General features: G+C 41.2%; 1 protein-coding gene across 2 annotated transcripts in view; it reads left to right on the plus strand.

Moving 5' to 3' along the window:
* The window catches only part of ITGB4 (integrin subunit beta 4), a 185,265-nt gene extending 169,589 nt beyond the window's left edge, over positions 1-15,676 (plus strand). For both annotated transcript variants that reach the window (XM_085861673.1, XM_085861666.1), the window contains 6 exons: positions 314-499; positions 582-770; positions 905-1,066; positions 6,534-6,704; positions 8,446-8,586; positions 12,293-15,676. In XM_085861673.1, the coding sequence (XP_085717799.1) occupies positions 314-499; positions 582-770; positions 905-1,066; positions 6,534-6,704; positions 8,446-8,586; positions 12,293-12,402 (959 nt within the window). In that variant the 3' untranslated portion in view covers positions 12,403-15,676. The remainder of the gene's footprint in view (positions 1-313; positions 500-581; positions 771-904; positions 1,067-6,533; positions 6,705-8,445; positions 8,587-12,292) is intronic.
* Positions 15,677-20,926: the final 5,250 nt, after the last annotated feature.

Below are 20,926 nucleotides of genomic sequence, written 5' to 3' on the forward strand. Positions count from 1 at the left end.
GCCGCCACAATAAGTGGATAAAAAAAAAAGTGTGCATGATTTTAACTTGCATCCTTGTTCTGTTTTGGTTTTATACAATAACTGGATATTTCAATTTTTACATAAAACTCTGGAATTAAATTATGCATATTGTGCCATAAATTAAGTACTCCAGAGAAAAATTTTGAAAAGCGGTCTCAAAGCTTTTCAGATATATGCAAAACACAATTTGCTCATGCAATCTATGATTGCAGAGCCACTGTTTCTGGCTTACTCCATTTTTTTATTGTCCCAACCTCCCATTAACCCTTCTCTTCCCCTTGTCCTTCCTCAGCTGCTGGTTCATCTCTACAGCCCACCAGTCCTCTTCGATCACCTGTTCCGTTTGGAATTCCTGAAGCTCCTGGCCGCCTGGTTTTTTCTGCCACGGGCCCTACATCACTGAAAGTAAACTGGCAGAAACCTTTTTGCGAAACCAACATCTTAGGCTATCGAGTCACCTACCATGAAATCTCTCAAGGTGAGAAGAAAAAACCCGTCATTTTGAAAATTGAGAAATACTCATGTCAAAACATTTGTACTAAAAGAGATTCTTTTCTTAGGGAACCCCAATAATATTGAGATCACAGATCCTGATCAGACAACAGTCAATGTAGACCACCTGCTACCAAATGAAGCATACACTTTTCAGGTAATGGCAAAGAGTGAACTAGGCTGGGGCCCTGATAGAGAAGGGGTCATCACCATTGAGTCACAAGTCAACCCAACAACTCCACACATCCCTATTCCAGGTATGAGCCTTTTATCAGTGAAGTTTTGTTGAAGTATGCGCAGCACATATTGATTGCACTGGAGTAGGTGTGGCAGCCAAATGTCATTTTGAAGCATATGACATTCGGCGCTTCTTTTCTTTTGCCGATCCCAGGGTCCCCATTCACATTGAGCACACCAAATGCGCCGGGGCCCCTTGTCTTTGCTGCACTCACACACTCCTCACTTCAGCTCCGATGGGAGAAACCATTGAAGCCTCAAGGCACTGTGATTGGTTATACGCTCACTTGTGAGCCTGTCAGTGTTGGATCAGCAGGTATGCATTCTAATAATACTATCTCTACTATTACTACTATCACTCTCAGTGCCTAACCGCTGCTTCGCTGATGGGTTCAACCAGAAGAAAGCATGTTATACTTCACAAACATATTGCACGTCTGTCTATGAATCTCAACGAGGATGTAAAATGAAGCAAAATATGCAAAAAATGATCTTTAATAACACAAAGCTGTTGTTGTTGTTTCTGTCGTGGTGGCTATGGTTGGTGTTTGTGTTCTCCTTCCATGTACTTTTATCTGTTTTCCTCTTGCTTTGATAAGTACGACATTCCAATGTATAATTTGTTTGCTCCTTTCACGTCCTTCGAAAGGGTTCCTGCTGTCGTAGAATAATGAATATGTTCCTGTTGTAACCGCTGCACGAAGCTCCCATCCCCACTTCTTCTTCCTCTTCTCCTTCTTCTTCAATCCCAGAACGACGGGCTTTTAAAACGGGCATCTTTATTATTAACTGGACGATCATTTTGTTTCAAGGAAATCGATTATTAGCTTTCTAACCAAGTTAAAATGATTATTAGCTTTCTAACCACCCGGTGTGTACCCCGGTCAGAATAGGTACACCGTATCCCTGCGTGTCGTAAAAGGCGACTAAAAGGGTTGGCGTCAGGAAGGGCATCCGGCCATAAAAACATCGCCTCAAAAGGAAACCATGATGAGTACAACTGATGGGCAGGGTACAGCCCGAAGTACCCCGTGGGGGTCCTCACCCCCTCTCGTTAAAACTCAAGGTGGGGAACCCGATCGAAGCAAGGGAGGAAATTTTTCCATTTATGATGACCAATCGTCTGATGCCCCACGTGGAGATCGGTTTCTGAGGTTTGGTACATGGAATGTAGGGACAATGACAGGGAGATCTGGAGAAGTGGTTGAAACATTGGTCAGAAGAAGAGTGGACATATGTTGTGTGCAGGAGACACGGTGGAAGGGAAGTGGTGTGAGAATGGTGAAGGGAAGGCAGGGGCAGAAGTACAAGTTTATGTGGCAAGGGTGCCCGGAAGGCGTGAATGATGTTGGTGTAATGTTTTCTGAGGAGTTTGTAGACAGTGTAGTGAGTGTGACTAGAGTGAGTGAAAGGTTGATGATGGTGAGAATCGTGATCGGAAATCTCTTGGTGAACGCCATCTCGGGATATGCCCCGCAGGTCGGTTGAAGCGATGAAGAGAAGAACATGTTCTGGTGTGCGATGGAGAAGTTGATGGAAAATGTGAAAGATGAGGAAGTTGTTGTGGTTGGAGGAGACTTGAATGGACATGTGGGAAGGAGTCCAGACGGTTTTGAGGGAGTCCATGGGGGTTATGGATATGGTGTGAGAAATGGAGAAGGTGAAAGGATCTTGGAGTTTGCTGATGGAGCTGATTTGTTGCTCTGTAATACTCAATTCCAGAAAGCGAATAATAAGCTTATTACATACACGTCAGGTGGGTCGACGACAACCATTGACTACCTGATGGTGCGTCAGCGAGATAGGGGAAACCTCCGGGACACAAAGGTGATCCCAGGGGAGGAGACTGTTTCGCAGCACCACCTGGTTGTCTGCGATATAAGGGTGAAAGGTGCGCGGAGAATTCGGCGGGTGAAGTACCAACCGAGGATGAAGGTGTGGAGGTTGAAAGAGGCGACAGTGAAGGAGGCATTAAGAGAGAGGCTGAGTATGGTTGAAGATGATGTGGTTGAGCTTGAAAGTGGTTGGATATCAATGAAAGATAGTCTATTGGGAGCCGTTGGTGAGGTATGTGGATGGACAAAAGGACCACCGAGGCACTCGGAAACATGGTGGTGGGATGATGAAGTTGGAAAGACAATTGAAAAGAAGAGGAAGAAGTTCAAGGAATGGCAAAAGGCAAAGGATAAGGTGGAAGAAGAGGCAGCACATGAAAGTTATAAGGAAGCCAAGAAGGCTGCAAAGAAAGAGTTTGCAAAGGCGCAGGAGGCCCATAGGAAAATGTTTGGAGAACGGTTGGATTCGGAGGAGGGTAAGAGAGCGGTATTCAGGATCGCAAAGCAGATAGCGAGAGAGAGGTTTGATGTGACGGGGGTGAGTTGCTTGAAGGATGAAGTGGGACAAATTGTTGTGGATTCAGATGGAATTAAAGGAAGATGGAAGAGATATATGGAAAGGCTGTTGAATGTAGAAAATGAATGGGATAGAAACATCGAGAGTAACCCGGTTTTAGGACCAGCAGAGAAGATAACTGAGAAGGAAGTTGAGGAAGCTATAAGAGCAATGAAGAGTAGAAAAACAGGAGGGCCGACGGGAGTTGTGGGAGATATGTTGAAGGCAGCGGGAAGTTGGGGTGTGAAGAGAATGACAGATCTGTAATCTGGTGGTGAAAGAAGGCCGCATTCCATTGGATTGGGAACTGAGTACCCTCGTCCCTCTGTACAAGGGGAAGGGTGACCCTCTGGACTGTGGCTCCTATAGAGCAATAAAGTTATTGGAGCATGGAATGAAGGTATTGGAAAGGGTGTTGGAGAAGAGGACAAGGAAGAAGGTAAAGATTGACGAAATGCAGTTTGGATTTGTGCCAGGAAGAGGAACGACAGATGCAATTTTTATTGTAAGGCAGTTGCAGGAGAAGTACATGGAGAAGAGGAAGAAGTTGTTTTTTGGGTTTGTTGATCTGGAGAAAGCATTTGATAGGGTCCCACGCGAAGTAATGACATGGGCATTGAGGAAGTTAGGAGTGGAGGAATGGTTGATCAGAGTAGTGATGGCCATGTACGAGAGAGCACGCACAGCTGTAAGGACGAAGGATGGGAACAGTGGTGAGTTTGAGGTGAAGGTGGGAGTGCACCAGGGGTTGGTACTAAGTCCACTTCTATTTGTAGTTGTGATGGAGGTGATGGCTCGGAGGGTAAAGGAGAGTTTACCGTGGGAGCTGCTCTATGCAGATGATCTGGTGTTGATTGCAGAGAGTCTGGATGGACTGAAGGAGAAGATGAACAAGTGGAAGGAATGTATGGAGGCAAAAGGTTTGAAGGTGAATATCGGAAAGACGAAGGTGATGGCAAGTGGTAAAGCATGTGGTGAGGTGGAAAGGACTGGGAAGTGGCCGTGTGCTGTGTGCAGGAAGGGTGTCGGAGTGAACTCCATTCAGTGTACAATGTGTGCTGAATGGGTTCATCGAAAATGTAGTGGGGTGAGAGGGTCATTAACCAGTGTGGCAGCTACATTCAAGTGTAAGGTGTGCATCGAGGGAGCAGCAGATGAAGGAATTGTTGAGTTTGATCTTGGAGATGGTGTGAAGCTGGAAGGGGTGAAAACATTTTGCTATCTCGGAGACATGCTGAATGGAGAAGGTGGATCAGACACTTCGACGGTTGCTAGAGTGAGATGTGCATGGAAGAAGTTTTGGGAACTGAGTGGCGTGCTGACAAAGAGGGGAGTGTCGTTGAAGCTGAAGGGAAAGGTGTATGCTACATGTGTGAGGAGTACGATGATTTATGGGAGTGAGACATGGGTACTGAACATGGAGCAGCAACAAAGGCTGGAAAGGGTGGAAATGTGAATGGTTCGGTGGATGTGTGGAGTATCGTTGAGAGAGAGGAAGACAAATGATGACCTGCGGAAGATGATGGGAATAGAGTCTGTGATGGAGGTTGTGAAGAGAAACAGGTTGAGATGGTTGGGTCATGTGTTGAGGAAGGATGAAAGTGACTGGGTGAGAGGAGTGTTGGAAATGAGTGTAGTCGGAAGTAGAGGACGGGGAAGACCGAGAAAAACTTGGCTGAATGTGGTGGAAGAGGAAATGTGGGCAAAGGGATTAAGAAGGGGAGATGCACAAAACAGGGTAAAGTGGAGAAGATTGTCATGGGGCCCGCAAGGCTAACCCCCGCTTTAGCGGGGAAATGGCCTTTAAGTGTGTGTGTGTGTGTGTGTGTGTGTGTGTGTGTGTGTGTGTGTGTGTGTGTGTGTGTGTGTGTGTGTGTGTGTGTGTGTGTGTGTGTGTGTGTGTGTGTGTGTGTGTGTGTGTGTGTGTGTGTGTATTAGCTTTCTAACCAAGTTAAAATGATTAGTAGCTTTCTAACCAAGTAAAATGATTATTAGCTTTCCAACCAATTAAAATTATTATTAGCTTTCTAACCAAGTTAAAATGATTATTAGCTTTCTAACCAATAAAAATGATTAGTAGCTTTCTAACCAAGTAAAATGATTATTAGCTTTCTAACCAATTAAAATTATTATTAGCTTTCTAACCAAGTTAAAATGATTATTAGCTTTCTAACCAATTAAAATGATTATTAGCTTTCTAACCAATTAACATGATTATTAGCTTTCTAACCAATTAACATGATTATTAGCTTTCTAACCAAGTAAAATGATTATTAGCTTTCTAACCAATTAAAATGATTATTAGCTTTCCAACGGTACCATTTTAGCTCGCTTGTTCAAAGAACAGAGAGCTATAGCGATACCCCCGGCGTGAGCGTGAAAATGTTAAAGTTTTTGGTGCAAGTTATTTCCTTTCTCATGTTTTTATCTACCAAACTATTTTTTACTGATTACAATATACAAATACATATATTGCTTTAAAATTATTTGGATCAGACTTCACTGCAAAAAATATTATTAGACTAGTCTTTTAAAAACGATAATTGTATGAACAGGCGAGCATTGGGTGGCTTTGACACCAACTCTCTGGTTATTATTCGATGCCAGCAGGAAACGCTACATTAAAGCTTGAGGTCCTGCTTCCTCTTCGCGTAACGGACAGACGCATCTCCTTTTAGTAATAGATGTCGGATTGGATAATGATGGGATCCCATAATCTTTGACCTAAAATCACAGATCGCAGGCAGAGGAATGATGTTTTGATCTTGTGATGTAACCAGTGCACAGAGAGCAGTGTTATCATGTTGCTCGTTTTAACTCATGAGATTGCTGCAACTTCTCTTTTACAACACTTCCGTTTAGCTATAGCATGTTGCCTTGATTTTTACACAAACCTTGGACAAATATCTGTCTTTCCTCAGAACTTTAAGAAGGCAGAAATATTTAGAACAAGCCTGAAATGCATAAAACTCCTCCAAATTTTTTTTTTTTTTTTTTTGCAAAGTAAATCAGTAGTTAGAGATTTTGTTTGTTCTGTGTATCGTTGATGTGACATTGTATCGTAAGGAGGAACTTGTGCAGTTTGATGACACGATATTTTAAATCGGTCTCCCAAGTCATGATCGAGACATTGGCTTTATGAAAGTTATTTTGGCAGTTGTCCTTCAGAATATTTATTGCGGTCAATTGTCCTGAATATATTGTCAACTATCACATTTCATATGGAGAAATACGATGTGATGGATAAATATATTGGATGAATGTTGTTATTCTCTTGTTAAGAGCCTGGAAGTGAAACACGCATTCATTTCATTAAAAATTGAACTTGGATGGAAATAAAAGGAATAACAAAAACTTAATATATTTTGAAAGATCGAGTTAATGTTTTACAGAACTGGTCCACCAACCACGGATATTCAACATTGAAGGTGAAGACAACACACAACTGATCGTGGACGACCTTATGGATAATGTGCCATACAAGTTCAAAGTCAAGAGTCGTACAAGTCAGGGCTTTGGGCCAGAACGAGAGGGCATCATTACAATTGAGGCACAAGACCAAAGTATGTTCACCAGATTGCCTTATCTCTCAGTATGCATATCTCAGTCAATGGATAAATAAATAAATACTGTGTGCATATTTGTACATCATGTGCAGTTAAGCCGGTGATAAAATTATAATATCGGTTTTGGTCTAATTACACATCTCGAGGTGTCTAGTGCAAGTTCAGAATAACTCAAAATCGAATATTTTGATGGGAATTTCATTTAATACATCTTTGTTGCTTTCACTTTACTCCAGAACCTTCAGTCTGTCTACTCAGAGATAAACACATTGACTAATTCTAGAAAATAAGCAAAATCATTTTAAGTGATTCAACAATAGTGATGTAATTGAAACAGGACTTCAGGTTGAAAATTAACCTTGATCAGAAAGGCATTAACTTTCAATATACTTCCCACAGTTATAGTTTAAGTGTATTTCACTTTAATGAATTTTGAAATAAACTAATTTAACATTTTCAACTAATTTCAAGTCCATTTATGATGTGCATAATCTTCTCTATCATTCTCATTACTTGTATTCAAAAATACCCAGTAAAGTAGATTGCGTGAAATATGACAGTGCTTTCTTTGTCAAGAGAGAAACTTTAAAATCCAGAAATCGAGGAAGATGCATTATTTAGGGCTGGCACAATGGGCTCCAAGTATGCACTAAACTGTCTAGTCTGGGTTTGAATCCCAACCCAGCTCTAAACTGTCATCCCAATGTTTCATAGGCATCAATGTGTGTGCCGCCCCTCGGATGGATATTAAACGGGACACTGTGCATCATCATTGTGACCAAGCAAGTGTCCCGTCTGCCGACATTAGTTGGTGGACATTAAAGACCCCACGGTGTCCTTCGCAAAGAGTAGACGAGCTATTGCCGGCACCCTGAACAAATTCCAAATTGCTGCCCCAACTACTGCTGGGAAAGCAATGGCAAACGACCCACATAACCATTGCTCGGAAAGCTGCTTCTGCAGCAGCGAGAGCAAAATCAGAGAGAGAGAGAGAGAGAGAGAGAGAGAGAGATAGAGATAGAGATAGAGATAGAGATAGAGATAGAGATAGAGAGAATATTTAACATGCATTGCTACAAATTTGAAGCAAACAGCTTTAGGTTTGCACAAAAATACTGTCGTAGCATTAATAATTAGCAGACAGTAAATGATGGATATTTCCAACTGCACACTGGCCAAATAAGTTGGTGATCACAGTATCCTGGCAATTCTCTATCTCAAATGATATTTAAAACCGAAGTTAGTTGCACTCGTCAGGTGGTATGTTAGAATGCAGGTTTTAGTCAATATCGTTATAAGTTTAATTGTTCTACCTCGTTTCATATACTTAAAGATGTACCGTGTTCGACTTATCATGATTCATTCACAGAGCATCACGTCGCATGTTAAAACCAAAAGACTAAACCCTACTTTGGCCGAGGACACATCAATCTTATTCATGAAGACACGGCAGCTCCATAATATTATTGATCCTTCAGTTCAATTGTTTCATGGAACCTTCAGCTGGAAATAAATGTCAATATAATTATTTCTTTGCTTTATTTATTTACGACAAATTTATTTATTTAGAATCGCAGTCATTATCTTAAATAATTTCCTACTAACTGATAATAATTTCCTAAAAAAGAATACTAACAGCAAAAACTGTAGTGTAAGTTACTGTGCTATTGCCATAATAAATGTGTTGGAATAAAGTGCTCTCAATCTTTGAGTCTCTTGATCTAACATTTCGTCACAGACCCAATGGAGGTGTCTGACGACAAGGTGTGGCACAGTGAAGCTTACACGGCATCACCTTGGAGCCAGCAGATTGTCTCTCGGGGCAACACTGGCTCTGCCGATATGTTCAACTTCCCTGTTGCGTACTCATCCAGCACAGGTGTGTTTCTCCAACTCGTCCATCATAAATGCAGTGACAAAAATTTGTTTGCAAAAACATGGTAGTAAGTCGTTATGATACAGTGCCTATAGAAAGCATACCCCCCCCCCCTTTCAAAAATTTCACCTTTTGTTGCCTTATAGCCTGGAATTAAATTTCATTAAACCAGACTTTTTCCACCTTTATTCACACATCATAACGCACAACTTCCGAGTGAAAAACAAATTCTACAATTGGGGATTGGAGAGTGATTGGAGAGTAGCAGATGTAACACCATTATTGAAGAAAGGATTCAGAGAAGAATTGGGAAACTATAGACCTGGTAGTTTGACTTCAGTTGTGGGTAAGGTGTTGGAGATATTAGTTAAGGACCAGATGAGGAACCGTTTAAACTAATACAAACTAATTAAAGGGAGTCAGCGTGGGTTTACCAAAGGTAGTTCCTGTCTAACAAATCGTTTAGAGTTCGATGAAGCAGTGTCTGATGGGGTGGATGAGGGAAAGGCAGTGAACATAGTCTATCTAGATTTTAAGAAGGCATTTGATAAGGTAATACATCGGAGGTTGTTAGCCAAGGTGAGGACTTGTGGAGTGGCTGGTCAGGTCGCTAATTGGATTGCAAACTGGCTTAGTGGTCGGAAACAAAGAGTGGCTGTGCATGGGAAGATGTCTTGCTGGGAGGATGTAAGTAGTGGGGTACCTTCGGGATCAGTACTCGGATCATTACTATTCATCATTTGCATCAATGATTTGGATAATGGGGAAAAGAGTAAGCTTTCCAAATTTGCAGATGACACAAAGCTTGGAGGTAAGATGGATATCAGAGGGGGTGGTGATCAGATTCAGGAAAGTATTGATACTTGCATAGATTGGGCAAAATATTGGCTGATGGAATTTAACCTGAGCAAGTGTAAGGTGTTGGCAATGGGAAAGAACAATGAAAATAGAGATTACAGGATACAAGGGGTAGTTTTGGAGCGTGTCACACAGGAGAAGGATCTGGGGGTGGCAATAAATATGGGAGGTAAGCAGGCAGCACAGTGCCAGGCAGCTTTAGGTGGAGCAAATTGGGTTTTAGGTTGTATTCGGAGGGGGATTTTGTATAAATCAAAAGTGGTGGTGTTAACATTGTACAGGAATTTAGTGAGGGCCACATCAAGAATATTGTGTGAAGTTTTGGTCACCACAATTCAGGAAGGACATGGATGCCACAGAGAGGGTTCAGCGTAGGGTTACTAGATTGATTACAGGCCTAGCCATACTCAGCTATGAGGAGCGGCTGAAGGAGACAGGGCTGTATACACTAGATAGGAGGCGGTTATAAGGAGATATGATGGAGATGTTTAAGTTAATGAAAGGTATAGATAAAATAAGTGAAGATGAATTGTTCAATAGAGTAGACATGGGACCAGGGGCCATCGCTTGAGAGCAAAGAAGAGGAGAGTTAAGAGGGTAGCAAGGCAGGGGTCTTTTACTCAGAGAGTAGTTAATGCATGGAATGGTCTCCCTGGAAAGGTAGTGGCAGCAGAAAAATAGATAAGTTTAAATTGGAATTTGATAGGAACCTGGAAGTTATAGAGATGGAGGGATATGGGGATGTTGATAAGACTTTTAGGTAGCTTGAGTATTGATGAGTGATTGTGTGCATGTGTACGGAGTGCTGTTGATGGGGGTCTTGTCAAGGGGTGTTGTGTGGTTGATGTTGAATGTTTTTAACCAAGCCCATGTCCCCTCTCCAAGGGAAAGAAGAAAAAGAATTACAAAAACTACAAAAACTTAAAAAATAATAATCATAATAATTAAATTGAATAATTTTTTTAATTTTCTGTTTTCTTCCTTGGACCTTGTGTAGATAAATTAGTATGGTGTTCGTGCAGGCATGTTGGGCTGAATGGCCTCCACCTGTGTGAGATTTCCGTGTATTTCCTTGTATTTCAGAATATAATAAGCTGTTCCTGTAGGTTTCCTCTGCTGGGTAGTGCATTTCACAGCAAAGACTCAAGCATGAAAACCAAGGAGCTTTCAAAAGACCTCCAGGAAAAAGTTGCGGAAAGGCACAGATCACGGGATGGGAATAAATATATTTCAAGGGCCTTAAATATCCCTTGGACTACAGTCAAGACAACCATTAAGAAGTGGAAGGCATATGGTACCACCAAGACCCTGCCTATAGATCAGGCCATTCCTCCAAACTGGATGACCAAGCATGTGGGAGACTGATCAGAGACACCACCAAGAGGCCAATGGCAACTTTGAAAGAGCTACAGGCCTTCAAGTCAAAGACTGGTCACTGTGTGCATGTGACAACAATATCCAAAGCAGTTCACAAGTCTGACCTGTATGGTAGGGTGGCAACAGGAAGCCATTGCTAAAAAAAAAGTCCACCTTCAGTCCCATTGGAACTCTGACGAAACCAAGATGGAACTTTTTGGCCTAAATGCAAAACGTTATGTTTGGCGCAAACCCGACACAGCACATCACCCAAAGAACACCATCCCTCCTTTGAGGAATGGTGGTGGCAGCATCATGTTATGGGGATGTTTCTCATCAGCAGGGACTGGAGCACTTGGCAGGATAGAAGGGAAAATGGATGGAGCAAAATACAGAAAAATCCTACACGAAAACCTGCTGCCCTCTGCAAGAAAGCTGAAATTGGGACGGAAGTTCACCTTTCAGCATGACAACGACCCGAAGCACACAGCCAAAGCTACACCGGAGTGGCTAAGGAACAAAAAGATAAATATTCTTGAGTGGTGCAGTCAGAGCTCCAACCTAAATCCAATTGAAAATCTGTGGCATGACTTGAAGATTGGTGTCCATCAACACTCCCCATGCAAGTTGACTGATCTTGAACAGTTTTGTCCAGAAGAATCGGCAAATATTGCCCAATCAAGGTGTGCAAAGTTGGTAGAGACCTATCCCAACAGACTTGTAGCTGTAATTGCTGCTAAAGGTGCTTCCACCAAGTACTGACTCAGGGGGGGGGGTGGACACTTATCCAACCAAGATATTCTAGTTTTGTATTTTTAATTAATTTTCTGAAATTTGGAGAATTTGTTTTTCACTTGGAAGTTGTGGGCTACGATGTGTAAATAAAGGTGAAAAAAAGTCTGATTTCATGCAATTTAATTCCAGTCTACAAGTCAACAAAAAGTGAAAATTTGAAAAGAGGGTGGAGACTTTCTATAGACATTGTATGTATTATTTTTGTTCATAAAAGCATGTAAAGTAATCTGTATATCATCGTCACAGTGATTATTTTTTTAATGCGACACATGATGGGCCATTCCTATAGTATGTACACCTGGCAGCTCGGTAAAGAAGGAACAGGAGTGATCGTAAATTAAACAAGGGAAAGAGAAGTGGGGAGTATAGCAGGGGAAGGGTGGAAAAGGATTGGGGAGAAGAGCGAAGATTGGAGATGCAAACAGGAGATTAATATTTGGAGAGTGATGGGGATGGGGTTTAATATTCTGCAATTTTTGCATATTTAACTCCCCTACCCCGTACCCCCCCTCCCGCCCCCCTTTTCCAAAATATGTGGACTCTTTGTCAAATCAATTTTATGCTTTGAAATTCAAGTAATGTAAAAATATTTCCTTTGGCAGTTTGGGAGAAAGTGTAGCTTGACAATGTCACTAATTACCATTCATCGAAGATGACATGTGAGTTTGCCTTCCTTCTTGTTCGATTTGCCTTCCTACAGGGATGACCCAAATGATGGGAGCTGTGACCAAGCAAGTGACCATGACCAAAACCACCAAAATAAACAAGAGCACAACTAAACAAACCAACGGGAAATTCTATGCTGAATGAGTTGATATGAAAGCCACTTGATAATAAATAATTATTAAATAGCATTTTATCTTTATGTCTGTGCACTGTTTGACCTCCAGAAGCTATGTGACTCTAGAAGCGTTTATTTTATATAATTTTATGATGCAGCAATTTGCTTTTGCGATATATCTTCACGATTTGTGCAGGATTTAAAAAAAGAAAATCTCAAAATAACAGTAATGCTTGTGCTTGGATATAATTGAAGGCTTCACAGGAGAATGATCAGTCACTTTATTATTGTTCTGAGAAATTATTTTAAAACATAAACTTCTTTATCGGAATATAAATGAAACATTTTGGTCCACAATGGATGCCATTTATGCAATGAAACTTTACACAACAGTACCATATGATTAATTTTTTTTAACAACGATGAGTAGTTTTTAGATGTGGAGTCTGGTGTTTGCAGCTATGGCGTGGGGCGGTTGGAGCGGAGGGGGGAAGCGGGTGGAGGGGGTGGCACACAGACGCTTTCCTCCTCCTCCTTTGAGACTTCTTCTTTCCTTTACTTTTTGCCCATAAGTCTGGTGTTGGCTTAACGGTTAAGGTGGCTGGCTTAAGATCTTCGGATCTTGAATTCAAGCCCCTGTTCTCCCGTTAAATAACACCAGGTGGGTTGACTCAGTCCATCATGCTTCCCAAGTCTGCAAAATGAGTACCAGTTTACTAGTAACAGGGGCACTGCATCAGAGGCACAGCCACGCTCCCAGCAACGATGCAACCAGAAGCCACAGGTTACATACAAAATAATAATTCATTTCTTCCCAATATATTGTTTGTGGACCTGGGTTTGCACATTTTATGCACCAACCCTTGCATGGAGTGTCATTCCCTAATATCACCTCTTTACCTTCCTTGGCTTATCTTGCTGGTTATGCACCCCATCCCTCCCCCTCCCCCCCCCACCCCAACCAAAGTGGAACATGGAACTCAAAATGTAAGCAATAGAAAACAGAGATGAGAAGAAATTTTCTGCCAAAGTTGAAAAAGATGAGCGACTTGAACTGAACAGTTTTGCATTAAATACACACGTCACTAAATGCATCTGTTTGGTGAATGTAGACAAATAAATAGAAGAGATGGAAGTTGAGGCATCACATCTCTGAAGTTATGCTATATTAATTGACCCAAGAAGATTGTCTACTTTATGCACTTAATTATTTTATCAGCAAAATGTACTGCTGCACTTCTGATAATGGCTTGGTGACTTCAGAACACTTCATCTGAGTGTTGACGAGGCAGAAACTCCTGGACTCTGGTGGAAATTTTCACGTGACTGGACTCTGATCTTTCTTCCCTAGTTTGTGGTGGATCCTGATGTTATATTTATTGGATGCAATATTTTTACCTTCTATATTTCACAGGCTTCTGATTGTTTTTTTTGTTTTTTTTTTTTGGTTTGTTTGTTTGTTTTCCTGAATTGATATTGAGGTTGAAGCTTACCAATTCAACATTTTTGAAATATGTGACTAATCGTTCTTCCTGTGGATTCCTCAAGTATTTTCTTCTTTCTTGAACTATAAATGCAATTTTCAGATAGTTAAAAATGTTTTTAACTAACCAGTTCTAACTGTTCTTATCAGGGTTTGTTGGCACCACCATATGATTTGCCAAGTGTGCTTTATGCTTTGCTCAGAAAGAATTCAATACGAGATGAACAAAGCCACTGTTTTCTGTATTTAGACCAATGTTGCTCTGCAAAATAATCTTATAGATATCCTTTGGTTTACCCTGAACCATTCATAGAATACAAGCTCTGGATTGTAAGCATAAACAGCAGTATAAAGTCGAGTTCAGAGCATTGTGTTGTAAATAAACCCCAAACCCGTGTGCTAATGCCAAGTATACATTTTCATACATTTCATCAACCTTACTTTCAAGAAATGCAGGGCGAATGGTTCACGACATTTGAAAACCCAATAACCTGCACATTCCATCCTTCCATTGAGTCCATACTCTGCACAGAGCATTGGTACTGCCAAAGCAGTCTCCTGGGCTATTGGGTACAATCCTGAATGGGTCGCCTCTCAGACGCAGGATACTTGATTGGCTCAATCATCCCAGCAAGCTGGTACTCATTTTGCCGACCTCAGAAGGATGACAGGCTGAGTCAACCCCACCTGGTATTAATTCAACGGCAGAGCAGGATTTGAACTCAGGACCCTAAGGATCCCAAGCCCACCACTCTAACCATTCAGCCAACACCGGGCATACCTGCACGTTAATAATGTGTTAAGTTAGGTGCTGCACTCAAGAAAATCAAACCCAGCGTTTTGGATAGCACCAAAGTGGTGAATTTGGCACCACCAAATTGTTTTTATATTGCTTATTCATCTTTTTTTGAATATGTAAGGAGGAAACTTGATCCTTTTACATTCTTGCAGATGAACATGAAATTGCATGATGATTGGCAGGTTTTGTGTTAACATTTGTGCTTTACCATGCTTGAATAATCCCAGGCCCTTCAAGGTTTCAAACTCAACTGTTCAAATTCAAAGACCCTTTACAAGATCAGTACAATGTCCTAGTTTTGACTTGCTTGGTTAGTGGTAGTAGCGGTTGTGGTGGTGGTGGTTGTGGTGTTTAAAGTGCCTTTTTATGTGCTAGAGCCACAAAGCAGTTAAAATCCTTTGGTGTTTGTGACCGTTTAACAAGATACTGCTCTTTAAAAATGATGAATGACAATCTTGTTCATGCTATGCTGGTTCAGAAAGGAAATCTAATCAGAAGTCAGGCACTTATAGGGACTTCAGCAGCATCAATAGTTTATCTCAGCAGATGGCGTCCTCTAGTTAATTAAAATTGATGGTTTATATTCATGTATCTGCATTATTACTGTTAGCGGTTTAGTTCCATTTTTTTTTTGAAACTGAAAGCAATCGCAGCTCCCATGCTTATCTGTACGCGTGTTTAAACATCACTTGAGCCTTGTGTTACAGACCAAATGACAGGTTTATAAATGCAGGGAAAGATTCCGATGATGTGTTTGAGGACAAAATGGAAATGAAAATGCCAATCATTTTTTTAAATGCACTTTTTTGTGATGGGTTTTCAAAAGGAAAGCAAGCTTTTTGTCATCGTTTTAACATTTGTACAGATAACTTACACTTGTGTTCATCTTATGCTGTTCTTTAGTCCTGTTCCATTACACCATCTTATATAATTTTTTTCATTGCTTTGAATTTTTATTTTTTATTTGAATGTCATGCTCTGGGCAAAATAACTTTTAAAATTAAACTCAACTTTGCGAGAACTTGCAATGCCTTCTTTGGAGCTGGGAGAAAAGGTTGTTTTCTTTATTATGCAACAAGGTTCTGTGTGCATTTTCTATTTAAATAAAGTAACATTCCGTGCATCTGCACAAAGGAAATTGCAGGCTAACACTCACATCATCCTGAATGTTCTTTTCACATATCACGACTTCTAACGGGATCTAATCGAGATGTTTTAGACAATGAAGGGTATGGACACAATAATGCAGAAGGGTGTTTGAGTAAAATTAACAGTGACAGGACCAGGGGCAACTAAAAAAAAAAATAGGAAAGAAGAGGAGAGTGAGTAAGGTAGTGGGGCAGGGGTCTTTTATTCATTAAGCTGTTGTATGGACATTGACACGACTGTTAGGTGACAACTATATTTCATGATACTTAAAAAATCAAACTTAATATCTAGTCTGTGTCCAAACTTAATATCTGTGTCCAATAAGTTGATTCGAATGATAACTGAGGTAACACCGGTCAACGAGGGTATTATGAGACTAAGGATTTGTCACTCATTGTGTGTCATTTCCCTGGTCTCTGTATATGCTCTGACTGAGGTGAGTGATCTCACCAAGAACGATGCATTCTATGTCATGCTCGAATCTGCGGTTGATCAATGCCCCCAGGTGAGATACTTTTCTCATCTTGGGGGATTTCAATGCATTGACTGGAACTGATAGGGATGGCAATGAGACATTTGTTGGTCCTGTCGAAGTGATTTTCCATTTAATACATCTGTTTGAACTTTTCAGTAAAGAAAAACATAAAAGAATTGTAAGCAGTTGAAATAAATGAAGCCCACATAATGCTGGAGATGAACTAAATTGACTTAGCCTGTGAGATGTTGAAATCGAAAGAATTCTGGGGAAAAACATATTTTCATTCACTATTACATTTATGTGCTCCAAGAAATGTACATATATATGGAAATATATCGATATATATATAGTATATTTATATATGTATACATATATATATATATATATATATATATATATATATATATATATATATATATATATATATGTGTGTGTATACTGTATATATATATATATATATATATATATATATATATATATATATATATATATATATATATATATGTATATACATGTATATTTATATGTTTATATATTTTTTTATGTATATATATATATATATGTATATATATGTATATCTTCTTCTTTCGGCTGCTCCCGTTCGGGGTCGCCACAGCGGATCATCCGTATGATCCGCATAGTGATTTGGCACATGTTTTACGCCGGATGCCCTTCCTGACGCAACCCTGGTCGCCTCTTACAACACAGGGATATGGTACACCTATTTTAACCAGGGTATACACCGGCCCATTACACTGGTACTCATTTCGCCGACCTCGGAAGGATGACACGCTGAGTCAACCCCCTGGTGTATTAATTCAGTGGCTCAACAGGGCTATATATGTATACATATATAAATATACTGTATATAAATATACTATATATATTGATATATTTCCATATATATGTACATTTCTTGGAGCACATAAATGTAATAGTGAATGAAAATATGTTTTTCCCCAGAATTCTTTCAATTTCAACATCTCACAGGCTAAGTCAATTTAGTTCATCTCCAGCATTATGTGGGCTTCATTTATTTCAACTGCTTACAATTCTTTTATGTTTTTCTTTACTGAAAAGTTCAAACAGATGTATTAAATGGAAAATCACTTCGACAGGACCAACAAATGTCTCATTGCCATCCCTATCAGTTCCAGTCAATGCATTGAAATCCCCCAAGATGAGAAAAGTATCTCACCTGGGGGCATTGATCAACCGCAGATTCGAGCATGACATAGAATGCATCGTTCTTGGTGAGATCACTCACCTCAGTCAGAGCATATACAGAGACCAGGGAAATGACACGCAATGAGTGACAAATCCTTAGTCTCATAATACCCTCGTTGACCACTGATATATCGTTGATATATATATATATATATATATATATATATATATATATATATGTATATATATATATATATATATATATATATATATATATATATATATGTGTGTGTGTATACTGTATATATGTGTATATATATATATATATATATACATGTGTATATATATTGTCGCAGATTCGCGCCCGCCGGCGTGCGAACGGCCACGTAACTCGAATCGCGGCACGTCGCCCACCGGACGGACAATCCAGTCATGACCCTCTCGGACTAACGCCGGGAACCAGTCACGGGTGGACCTTTCGGTCTCACCGCGATCGAGCCAATCGGCCCCCGCGTGGGATAGGGTTGCTCGCCAAATTCGACCTACCTAAGTACCCACACGGAGGGTAGACCGGGCGATCGCACCTCGCCGCAGGTCGACTTCGGACACGGGCCACTTAAGCGACCCGTTCCGTACTATCGGGATAACCGAGCGGTGTTATTCGTCGGCCTCGACGGTTCGATTAATTATCGGGCGTCTTAGCCCACGACCAACCCTTTACGTGAAGCAAGATGGGGATTCAATGGAAGAAATGACGAAGCGAAGCGGGAAAACAGTTCAATAATAAGCACATTTATTTCGCGATGAACGGAAAGCACACATATACAATTCCACCAAAAGCACATGGAAAAGAAGAAGACAAAAAGCAAATGCAACAATGCAGATCTAATACCGACTACGCGAGCACACGGCAACACTTATACAATTTTACTTCACAGACGGCGCCGACAACACATATTCCCAAAGCAAAAGAAAAGAGAACCACCCTCCAGGATGAGGGGGTAGGCGGGCCTGGGGCCGAGACCGTCTCGGGCCTACCCGTCTGATGATGAGACGCGGAGCGGCGGTGGTGCCTCAACTCCGCGGGCCTCGCGGACAGTGTCTGGTAGGGGGTGGGAAGGGGGCCCCCTTTTGTCGCACTATCTCAGCGCGGGGGGAAACAGGAGGGGGTTGCTGATGCTCGGGGAAAGGAGGATTTCACAAAATCGCGGGTCCCGCGACGAGCGTCCCCACCACGACCTCGGTCGCGCCGCCGGCCTTTCTCTCCGCAGTTCCCCGAATCCGACGCGAGCACCCCCTCGTCCGCCTTCGCCGCCGCCGCCTCTCCACAGCTCCGTCCTCTTCACTCCGACTCCGCGAACTCCCAACTGCACTGAACTGCCAACTGCGAACTTCCAACTGCGAACTGCTCCAACTTCCAACTCTTCCTCCGCTTCCAACTCAACTCTTCCTCCTGCGAACTGAACTCCCTCGACTGACGAACGCGGCCCCTTATATCCCCCGTGGCCTCGCTCCTTCATCTTTGACCCTCTGCCTCCGACCTTTCACCTCGCTCCCCATTGGCCCGAGGAAAAGTGGGCGTGAATGCTTTTTGATCCATGAATTTGCATATAGCGACCGCCCTCCAACGCCCTGGAGGCGGGGCCAAACCGCCCCTCGCTCACCGATTGGACGGAACAAAAGTGGGCGTGAGTCGTTTTTGATCCGTTTTTCTTCAGAAAGTCCGCGATGCTTTTGAACACACTGCACGGTGCGCGCCCTACACGAGTCCAGCATCGGTGCCCACGAGTGGCGCGAGATGACGGTGATGCGATGGTGGCGAGTTATGACGGTAAAGGTCGTGGCGGTTGTGGTGAAGCGGCGTTGTGGTTGGTGGTTGTTGTTGTGATGGCTGTTGAGACGTGGTTGGTGGTGGTAATAATGGCGGTTGGTCCAAAATAAAGATAGTAAAAGAAAAACGGCTATCCTGAACAGTCGCAGCCCTCATGAATGACATTTATTCCCTCTAGACATTTATTCCTTCAGGTTCCATTGGGCCTAACTACACATATACTTACCGAGATATCTCACCTAAGGGACCTGAATGGTGGTTTGTGAATTTGGTCAACCACAACAATATATATATATATATATATATATATATATATATATATATATATATATATATATATATATATATATATATATATATATATATATATATATATATATATATATATATATATATATATATATGTATATATATGTATATATATGTTTATATATTTTTTTATGTATATATATATATATCTTCTTCTTCTTTCGGCTGCTCCCGTTCGGGGTCGCCACAGCGGATCATCCGTATGATCCGCATAGTGATTTGGCACATGTTTTACGCCGGATGCCCTTCCTGACGCAACCCTGGTCGCCTCTTACAACACAGGGATATGGTACACCTATTTTAACCAGGGTATACACCGGCCCATTACACTGGTACTCATTTCGCCGACCTCGGAAGGATGACACGCTGAGTCAACCCCCTGGTGTATTAATTCAGTGGCTCAACAGGGCTTGAACTCAGGACCTTTTGGATCCCAAGCCGCTGCTCTAACCACTGCGCCAACACCAGGTGTGTATATATATATATATATATATATATATATATATATATATATATATATATATATATATATATATATATATATATATATATATATATATATATATATATATATATATATATATATATATATATATATATATATATATATATATATATATATATATACATACATACATACATACATACATACATACATACATACATACATACATACATACATACATACATACATATACATGTATAAAAATATGTATATATGCATATATATATGTATATTATATAAGTGTATATATATTGTTACGAATTTGCGCCCGCCGGCGTGCGAATGACCGCATTAAACTAATAACGGCAGTTTCGCCCACCGGACGGACAATTCAGTCGTGACTTCCCGGAACAACGCCGAGAACCAACGCCGAGTCACGGGTGTACCTTCAACACACACCACGGCCCAGTCCGTATTCTACCCGTGTGCGACAGGGTCAATCGCCGAATATCGATATACCTAAGTATTCACGCGGGAAACCTACCGAGGGACCGTACCTCGGCGAAGGCCTGTTTGGACACAAACCACTTCAGCGGTTCGTTCCATTCTGGGATAACCGAGCGGGTATTATCGCCAGACCTCGCCGACCCGATTCTATCTATCGGTATTCAAAAACGAACTAGTATTCCGAAAGCAAGATAGCAGTTCAATTTGGGGAAAAAGGACATGACGAATGGGTTAACATTCACATAAGCACATTTATTATTTTACACAGATGCACATATACAGCCATGCAATCAATGGGGGAAGGGGACAAGACACGAGCAAGGTAAAGCACTACGACCGTCTATGATTTACCATGTACATTCCCTGAACAACAGTTCCACTTGAA

The sequence above is a fragment of the Eptatretus burgeri genome, chromosome 2, assembly GCF_056783735.1.
Source record: "Eptatretus burgeri isolate ZD-2024b chromosome 2, Ebu_testis_v1, whole genome shotgun sequence".
Lineage (NCBI taxonomy): Eukaryota > Metazoa > Chordata > Myxini > Myxiniformes > Myxinidae > Eptatretus > Eptatretus burgeri.